The 10,479-nt window shown below is 34.4% G+C and overlaps 1 protein-coding gene across 2 annotated transcripts; it reads right to left on the minus strand.

The window, feature by feature from the left end:
• Window positions 1–3,338: 3,338 nt before the first annotated feature.
• On the minus strand, window positions 3,339–7,793 carry LOC131153489 (G-type lectin S-receptor-like serine/threonine-protein kinase At1g11410). Of its 2 annotated transcripts, none has more exons than XM_058105832.1 (7): window positions 6,341–7,793; window positions 6,087–6,218; window positions 4,915–5,114; window positions 4,482–4,692; window positions 4,165–4,402; window positions 3,905–4,055; window positions 3,339–3,807 (listed from the first exon to the last, which is right to left on the minus strand). In XM_058105832.1, the coding sequence occupies exons 1-7, from the start codon at window positions 7,626–7,628 to the stop codon at window positions 3,496–3,498; spliced, it is 2,532 nt and encodes an 843-aa protein (XP_057961815.1). In that variant the 5' UTR covers window positions 7,629–7,793; the 3' UTR covers window positions 3,339–3,495. The 2 variants fall into 2 exon arrangements, 1 of the variants encoding a protein (XP_057961815.1); XR_009136243.1 differs by having other exon boundaries at window positions 3,613–3,807; window positions 3,905–4,038; window positions 6,341–7,741.
• Between the last annotated feature and the right edge of the window lie 2,686 nt (window positions 7,794–10,479).

The following is a 10,479-nucleotide window of genomic DNA, read 5'->3' on the forward strand; positions in this document are numbered from 1 at the left end:
CGTCCGTCACATTGATCTGGATGTGCCGGAGCTGACAGTGCCCAAAAACTCTTCCTTGAGAGCTTTTTGCACACTTAGAAGTAAAGTTAGAATAAAAACAAACTTAACAAACTTAGTGGATTATAGTACTCAGGTGTCCAAGTCAGGCATACAAGGTCCAAACCGAGTGGGGTTAATTTCAACTGATCAAATTTAGCCATTTTAAATTGTATCCTTTTTTGTTTAACTATCTCCAATCATTACGCTATCAAATCATTTATTCTTATAGTACGTACATATATGTTCAAAATTTGTATACTAATTTTTTTTTTTAATATTGATTACTTTGTAAGGTCTGCGGGTTGTCACAAGAAGATAAGGACGATTTTGAGCACTACAGTTGGATGGAGTTTTGTTTTTTTTTGTATTTTTTGTTATCTAAATAGATCATGTATGATCATGTTTCCAAATAATTTGTATATGAATTTTGAACAATTTATGAATTTTTAAATAATTTTGGCTCAATATTATATGTGCTAAAATGTAATTATAGGTTTTAATAGGAATTAATAGATGATTTAAAAAACTAATAATTTTTTTAAATGTTTAGTGACAGTTCTACAACCATCACTAATAGTGCCACTAGTGAGTATAAGTGACGATTTTTAGCCGAGAAATGTGCAATTTATAGTGATGGTCTTAGGTTTTTAGTGACGGAATAAAACTATCACTAATAATTAATTGTCACAGCCATTTTGGTGATGAAATCGAAACCGTCACTAATAACCTTTTTTTTTTGTAGTGACACAAACAATACATACGTACATACCTACTTCTTGCTAATCTTTTTTAGGGAGAGGTGTAAGGTAAAAGGAGGATTCATAGGCGCTCTTGGGGGAGAATTTGTAAACCTACCTCAGAAGGGGGTATGAGCTTGAGAGATCTTAAAAAAGTTCAAAAATCTCTTCTCATGAAATTTGCCTTCAGATTGCTCACGTCTAACAATCTATGGTCAAGTTTCTCTAAGGCTAAATATTACAAAAATGATCATTTATTAATAAGGAATGGAAGACCAAATGACTCTCGATTCTAGGGATCAATGAAGGCCACAATTCCGAAAGTTATGGATAGTGTAAAAATTTTGGTGAGAGGTGGGAACTCTTCTTTTTGGTTTGATAGGTGGCTTGCATCAAGTCCATTATTTATGCGCACTAAGGATATTTCGAACAAGAAGCTATGTATTAAGGATTCCTACCTAAATAATAACTGGAACTCTAATTTATTACTGGAATTGGTTGGGGCTGATAGAACAATGGAAATTTTGCATAATGTGCTGACGGGTAAGAATGGTCGAGATATATTCATTTGGAAGTCTGCCCGTGACGGTAATTTCTCTACAAAAACGACATGGGAAGCCGTAAGGAGCAAAAGCAATAATTTTATGTGGAATGATTGGTTTTGGCATTCTTCATTGCCCAAAAGAATCTCAATGTATTTATGGAAAGCCTAGTTTAGATGTTTGGCAGTTTATGATAGAATTTAGTCTAATGGAATATCGTTGGATTCAGCATGTGATTGCTGCTTGCAGAGAAGTCAGGAAAAAAATATTCACGTTCTTTCTTTAAGCAAGGTGGCTTTAGAGGTTTGGCGTTGGGCTAGTGTGGTGTTGGGGATTCCTTTCTAGTGGTTCCTTCCCTGGAAAAACTGAATTGCAAACTGGTTCCATTATACTCAAAAATCATCTATTAAAGGTATTTGTGTAATAACCCCAAAAAGAGACTATGTAAGTTTAGTAGGGTGATTCCAAAAAAAAAAATTAAAAAAAATTAATTTGATTAATTAATTAAATCACCCCACTAAACTTACATAGTCTCTTTTTGGGGTTATTACAATTTTAATTGGACTGATTTCGTGTTTGATTACGTGGTGCCTCTGGAATTGAAGATGCAAAGCAAGAATGGAAAGAGTATATCAAAGTGCAGATCAAATGTGGAGAAGTGTTCGATGCTAGGCTAGTTTTTCAGCTGAAAGCATTAATTCTTTTCAAAAATTTAAGATGTCAAACATTATGATTTTGAAGGAGTTTCGAATTAAACATCAGGGAGTTCGCGCCACGTTTGGAAAAATTATTTTGTGGGTTAAACCTCCAGTAGGGTGGATAAAACTTAATTGTGATGGACGCTATAGGGGCAATCTGGGTACTTCAGGAAGTGGAGGAATTATTCGGGACTGTCATGATATGGCAAAAGCGGCTTTTTTAAGATATTTTGGCACTAGTACGAACAATAATGCGGAATTAAAAGCAATACTTGAAGGAATCCGCTTATGCAAACGACTTAATTATTATAATGAGATTTATTGAATGTGACTCGCATGCATGCATGTATGTGCATCACCATGTTACTTCATGAATGTACACTCTCCAGCATATATATATATATATATATATATATATCCAACTTATGTCTATGCACAACCACATCCCACATACACATCTATATGCATGTACAATTTACACACACGTATCTTGTGCACATGCATTCAATCATGCATGCCCGTGGATATACTCCTACATTATTTTGTATGTAGCCATCATGTGTGTATCCCTGCATACCCATACGTCCCGCATGCAATACCATAGGCATTCACACAGCACCGCACCACCATACTTGCACAATTATATATTCACATGAAATTCATACACATATCATTGATGCATGTGCAAATGTTGTCCTATCTTCATATATGCATAGTGAATAGGATTATATTCAGTAGCATGTGGAGAGAGAGAGAGAGAGAGAGAGAGAGAGAGATACTTTGCTGGTTGAGGAGAAGCTAGAGGGTGGGAGGGTCTCTTTGGTAACTCTGTACAGCTAGTGAGTTAGGTGGAAGGTGTTGGTTGAAGATGAGAAAGAGGGAGAGGTAGCGATTACTGGAATAGTGAGATACTGAATGAGTAGGATTTAACTCTCTCCTTTCATCCAATGTCTAAATGTGTTCCTTTTTCCTAGTGTGTTGAGAGTTTATACAGTCCAGGGGAGTGGGATAACGACATAGGAAGGTGGGGTTTAACCAAAGGGTAATAAAGTGGTGGGGTTATACCGTAGCCGGAAGCTTTAGGTTTCAAGGGGGTAGGTGAAATTACATAGGTGGTGAACAAAATTTAGTTCAAAGTTTCTTTCAAATTGATACTCAGCCAATTTTAACACAACCAAACAAAGTTAGAAAATAAACAATAAATACATAGCAAATGAGTAAGCATGTGTGTCACATATACTTCCTTTAGAATACTGAATTAATTGAAAAAAGGCAAGGGAAATGACGTATATATTTTCTTCTGCATAAAATCAATCTGCCTATTGTGGATCATAGCTATCTTTTGAATAATGTATTATCGATAATAAATATTTTTTTAAAAGCATAAGAAAGATTGGTAGTACATATAATTTTGGGGTAAAAACTAACCATAACAATAATTCCATCAGTATAAGTAACTTTCAGATAGACATGGATATTCTATCGGGGACCAATCATTGTAATTGTAACCTCGTTTTTGGAACATGTACTCGATGTGGGTCCCATTGAACTTGAGTTTGGGTCCCTATTGGTTTGTTTGACAACAAATGCTGGTTGTTTTGGAGAAGGAAGAGCTACTTCATTGCTTAACATGAAAACAATTGTTGACATGGTTGGCCTATCCACAGCATTACCTTGAACACATAAGAGCCCAACATGGATACACCTCAAAACTTCAAGCTCTTGCCAAGAATTGCCCATTGAAAAATCAACTATCTCTAAAGCTCTGTCTTCACTCCACAAGTCCCACGTCTGAAAAGTTACAACATTTCTTTAAAAAAAATGTAAAAAAAAAAAAAAAAACTTTTGCAATATGGAATGCTAAAATGTACATCTATGATGCACTCACATGTTTTATTAAATTTGAGAGTAGATCATCATTGTAAGAAGTAAGATTCTTCTTGCCACTAATGATCTCTAACAGTAAAACTCCAAAGCTAAAGACGTCTGATTTCATTGAGAAGAGACCCTTTAGTGCATATTCTGGCGACATATAACCACTGCCCATTATGGTAGAATTCAAATTAAAATGCTTTTCAAAGATTCATCAATTTCTTAAATATATTAGTTATATTCTAAGTGTAAACTGAATAGGTTCATCAAACTTACAATGTCCCGATTACCCTATTTGTATTTGCTTGAGTTTGGTTTCGTTCAAATATTCGTGCCGTCCCAAAATCTGAAATTTTGGGGTTCATCTCTCCATCAAGAAGTATATTACTAGCTTTCAAATCCCTATGAATAATTTTTAACCTTGAGTCTTCATGAAGGTAAAGAATGCCTCGAGCAATTCCAATGATAATTTCGTACCGCTTTTTCCAATCCAATAGTGCCTTCCTAGTATGATCTGTCATGAAATTGAACAATTTCATATGAATTGGAGTTTCTTTATAAGAGAGGAACAATAAATATTAAAGGAGTCATACCGAAAATGAAAGAGTCCAAGCTTTTATTCGGCATATATTCGTAGATTAGCATTGTCTCTTCCCCATCAATGCAACAACCTAAAACTTTTACCAAATTTCTATGTTGAAGTCTAGAAATCAACAAGACTTCATTTTTGAATTCTTTAACCCCTTGGCGTGAGCATTCCAAAAGCCTTTTCACAGCTATTTCTTGTCCATTGGATAGGTGACCCTACAAAGGCAAGTTAAACTTCCATAAATGCATGAATATTGGCAAAAGCTTAATCTTTGTACCTATTTTTTTCAATTCATATATCATGCTTTTACTTAACTGCAATAACATATTCTTTGAATGGTAATCTTTGTAACCAAAATCCACTTTCTTAACAAAAAAGAGGGGAGATGGATACAACAATATTGTAATCCAAATGAAAAAAAAAAAAAAAGCATTTACCTTGTAAACTTCACCAAAACCACCTTCCCCAAGCTTGTCCGTGAAGTTATTTGTTGCAGATTTTATATCCCTTAAATTAAAAAATGGCAAATCGACATTCCTTTCTCCCACATCATGTCCATCTTCTTCAAGATAGTCCTTGTGTGTTGTGGCCAAATTGAGTAATGACATTTTTCTGTGACTTTTTTTTCCCCAATGACCTATTTAAGAGAAAAAAAATCCAAAAAGACATAATATCAACCATTAGTATAATATAAAATTTTTGTTGTTTCTATTTTTTTTATCCAAAGGGGAAGTGTATCAACCATTAACAAGAGATTTACCCAACAAAACAACACAAAATTAAAAAGAAAGGAAGAAAGAAAGAAAGAAAGTTCCTCAACCTACAAATCCACAAAGTTTAGTTTAACCAACTTTGCAGAATACTTAAAAAATAAAATAAAATAAAATAAAAACTCCAAAAGATACCCAAGATAAGAAACATTATTATAATATTTAATGCTATGAATATTTCATATCCTCTTTGTGTTGAAAATTTTTGTAAGTACGTAGGGTGATCTTTCATGATCACATATGTGAGCACCTATATATAAATGATTAATTAATATTAAGCTATACTTTGACTTAGTAATGAATATATAATGGTAAACTGATCAAAGTCAAGTGTCTTACTTATTGGTATGTGAGACACAATGACCAAAGTCATGTATTTATAATGATTAATGAAAAATCTCCTAAACAATATACATTAAAATAATGGAAATGCATCGGCTAAAGTCAAGAATCTCCTTAAGTAATACATCATTAAGGAATTCATCATATTTAATCAATGCACATTCATCTTAGAGGAGGTGAAAGGTCACATGCATGTATTTATGATTCTTTGATGGATTCAGTCACTGGATTTCTATATAAAGAGTTCTTGGTCCCTCTCAACACTCAATAATCAAGTTCACTAGAATCCTCATTACTTAGCCAAACAGAAAAAATCAAGTACTTTTCTGCATAATGGAGATTTGATCAATAAGAATATAAGGAAAGAAGATCTAATTGCATCAAAATTGGGTTGTCTCTATGGAAATATAGTAAGATATATTTGAATTGTTTTTCTTATCTTTACATGATCATGGTTCAAAAAATAAGTTAAAACGAAATCTATTATAAATAGATACCTCTAATCTTTGGATGCCTCTTGCACAAATAAAAGATAACCAAGAGAAGCCCTACCAAAACAATAGGCCCAGTCACAATCAACAATGTCCTCTTAGTACCCTTAATGCCATTAGAGCTCTTTCTTGTCTTTGCTATTACAAAAAAAAAAAAATGTCAATCAATAACAAATCGTAATTTAAAAGCCATCTCATTTTTGTAATAAAATTCATAAAATTTTGTTAAGCAAATACTAAGTCCAACAATACTACCCTACCCAAATCAATTGAGTCGACTCGAATGTACAAATCTTGACCGTCACTTGTATACAACTTGGTGTCAACCAAATTGCCATGCCACATGAGGCACCCCCTCCCTCCATCCCTGATATCTGCACTTGTGTACGCTACGCACGTGCAATTCCTCAAGCACTCCTCCTCACACCCTTCTAGGTTCAAACTCATGTTCACACGTGCCACTGTCGTGTCAGGCACCTTCATCCGTTCAAACTTCACGAACCCCTCTCCGTTGTTACACATCGAGTCAGCACGCTTCCTCTTGCAACCCTGTGAACCATCCCTCAAGTACCAGTCCTGCGGTGACTTGGGCTCGAACCCAGGAAAGCACTTGCACTCTTCATTTGAATTTTGATTCGGGTCACAATAACCGTACGCACCGCACCGTCCGTAGTTGTCACATCGATCATTGGGCGCTGACCAATACTCGACCCATCTCCGGTCGGTCTCATGCCACGTTAACCGTTGGGCATACCCAGATTCATCCAACGCCATTGAGATCAAGAAGAGGGAGGCGTTCAGGACGCTGTCCATCAGATATATTTCATCACGATCCTCAACATAAGTAACGTTCAAGTAGACGTTGTCTCTCATCTCCTGTATGCCGCTAAATCTGACTCCGTTCCACGGCCCGCCCCGCCACCACCGGGCAGAACCCTTGTACATGAATAACTGGGGAATCCCCGTGGGATCTATTTTGCAGGTGCAAGACCCAACTCCCGGGTCATCTGGGGACCTCCAGGACGTTATGATCCTGTTCAGGCCGGTTCTCCGGTCCAGCCCCAATTTCATGAACGGCATCATGGTTTGCGTGGGATAATCGAAGCCCTGCCATACAGTTGCTTGCGTCGATTGCCGAATCAGAACCAAGTTTCCCGTGTCTAAGAGATGGGCTACCACAGAATCGGAGTTATTAGTTAACGGCGCCGAGATATTCGTAGACCAAACTGGGGTGCTGCTGGCGTTGCCCTGGATGATGAGGTTTCCGGCGCTGTTGATGGAGAGGACGCCAGAGGTGTCGTTGAGAGGCTCGTCTCTGTTTGCGACCCACACCACGGTTTGTTCTGAGACTTTATTGTACCACAATCCGACGTACCGGCGGCGAGAATTGCGGGGGCTGAAGAACCCCAGAGCAAACGTTTCTCCTTGGGAGACTAAAACGCCGCCGTCCGCCACGGGATGTGCGGAACTGATGGTGCTGATTGAAGAGCAAAACGGGAGTTGGATGAACAGAAGCAATGGATACAGAAACCCATTTGAAAGATTCATGGTTTATCCATGGCGGATTTGGGGTCAGCGATGCTTTCAGTAATTTATACTTGGTGCGGGAAAGAAACCTTGTGGAAGAGGAAGTTGGTGAGGGAGAGAGACCTGGAGGAGGAGATTGGCCGGCTGTCAATGAAAAGCAGGAAATATCAATTAAGTCAGACAAAGCAGTGTGACGGACCACCAACTTAGACTTCTCTAAGGAGCGTGCAGCAAACGTGAGGCTCTCTCTCTCTCCAGAGTTAGTCAACGATAACTCCTAAACCGTGAACGTTACATAACTACTCATAATCATTGATATATGCTCAATGATAATGTAAAGATTATTTATACATAAGTAATTTGATATTCATTTATAAATTTATAAAAAAGACATATAAAGTCATCTCTCTCTCCTAATAAATCCCCATTTCATTATCACCCCTAACTCATAACTTAAATCCCTTGCATATCTTTCTCCTAAGAAGTGTTTTTCAAAAGTTATGGATTGGACACTTCAAAAAGGAAACAAGTATTATCTTTTATCAAAATTTATGTAAATTTAAATCTAATGTCACAATTCTATGCTCCCCCAAATGGGCAAGCTAAAAATTTTTTGACCACAAATTAGAAACAAAAACTATAATTTAAAGAAATTTGCATCATAATTCAAATAAAATTGCTTAAGGGTGGTGGGCTCACAGTCCATAGGCTAATAGCATTTTTGCAATTTTAAAAAAATTAGAATGACATGCATATTCCTCATCATATGGGTCATATTTGACGTTATAAAATTTTTTTCATTTAGAATTATCATTCTATGCTTCTAAACAATCAAGCTGAAAATTATTTGATCATTAATTGCAAACAATATAAATACAACACTTAATCTTCTAAATATCATCATTTTATTTATTCACTATTTTGTGAGTATTGTACTCTGATAGTCCAATTATTTAATGTAATGAATGAGAAAAAAAATGTAATAATTGATATAAATGGCTCAAGGTTAAAAAATTTATTTGTTAACGTAACCTTTGGTTTATGAGAAAAACATAAAAATTTTTTACAAGAATAAAAATATTAAATTTGATTCCATTTTAGTTCTACTTACTAAACATGTTGTGAGGAAAATCATAAATATTAGGATTTGAAATTTTTATATTAAAAATTTAAGGATTAAATCAGTGCATTATAAAATATGGGTTATTGTTTTGCAGCTTTAAGTTTATTAATAAACCCTCAATGAATACATTTAAAAAAAAAAAACACACACACACACACACACACACACACACAAACACAAACACAAACACATACACACACGAATTGAAATATTCATAGATTTTGGTTGAAGGGCATTTAAAAGGCAGAGCTACGTGGGGGCTTGTACCTTTTGTGGAGCAGTTGTGGTATTAACTGCAAGCATTTATGATACATAATGAGAAGTTGGTGAGTAGCTTGTAGGATGCTCAATATCTGATCATATAAATATAATAAAATATCTTGACTCCGCACTTGAGAGTTTGCACTATAAAATTAAATTTGTGTGGTCTACATAAAATTTACTATCAAATTAGATTGGCAGTGGGTTTGAAAGCATAACTTTCATGTTATGAATTTGGATAAAATCAATTTAATGATTTTTTTTAAATGTAAAAAAAATTTAAAATATTATATAATTTAACTCAAGGTTAAAATTTCATACTTCCAAACGCTACTTAACTTCTCAAAAAATTTGTTATCTTTACCTTCCTAAAGCATACCGAATGCCAATTTAAGGTATATTTATTTCTTTACTAGGATTTGTATTATAAGTTTATGTTTAGTATATGCTTGAATGGGATAAAATAAAGGTTATATTGAATGAAAAGTTATATGATAAATATGTGAAATTACACATGTCAATTCCATTTCATTTTATTTTATTCTTAGTTAATAAATTATAAGGTTGATGTGTATTCGTTACGGGCAATTGACCATGATGTTTCAGTTTTTTTTTTTGGTTGCAGTTTATGAAATTTGATGAGAAAATGAATTGAAGGCCCATGAAGGACCACAAATTTGAAGAGAAGAATGATTTGAAAATCTACAAAAAAGGACAAATTAGGAATTATTCAAAAAAATAAACTTAGGAAAATTTCATTTTTGGAGAAAATTGATTTAAGTCCTCAATTTGTTTACTTTTGAATCGAGTCGGAAACTGTTTGCAAAAAAAAAAAAAAAAAAGGTGGAAAAGAGGCAATAAAAAAAAAATCCTGTAGTTTTGGTAAATTGCCCCCTCCACCTTCCCCAAGAAAAAATATGTCGTACTGTAAAATTGTAATGATCTTTACATAAATTTACATAAATCCAAATTCAATACTCAAAATTTATTGAGAGGAAAAAAAATTCTATAATTTTGATAAATTGCGCCAACCGCAGGGGGGCAAAACATGGTGCCAACACATAGCATAAAATTAAAATGAATTTCTCATAAATTTACATAAATTCAAATACAAAATTTAAATTTCATAAAAGTTTTGTCAAGTTTTCACATGTTATAAAATTATAATGAACTATTTAAATGTTTGGGAAAATTATACAGGGGTAGTTTCCCTTCATATGTCCATTACATGTATTTTAGATATTAGACATGTCCCGAAACCCAACATAACAAATGAAAATTTTAGCTTGTTCAAGTCCCCGGCCTAAAGTGGGACAAAACATGGTGCCAACACATAGTATAAAATTATAATAATTTTTCATAAATTAACAAAAATTCAAATACAAAATTTAAATTTCATAAAAGTTTTGTCAAGTTTTCACATATTATAAAATTATAATGAACTATTTCAATATTTAGAGAAATTATACAGGGGAAGTTCCCCTTCAC

This window comes from Malania oleifera, chromosome 4, assembly GCF_029873635.1.
Source record: "Malania oleifera isolate guangnan ecotype guangnan chromosome 4, ASM2987363v1, whole genome shotgun sequence".
Taxonomy (NCBI): domain Eukaryota; kingdom Viridiplantae; phylum Streptophyta; class Magnoliopsida; order Santalales; family Ximeniaceae; genus Malania; species Malania oleifera.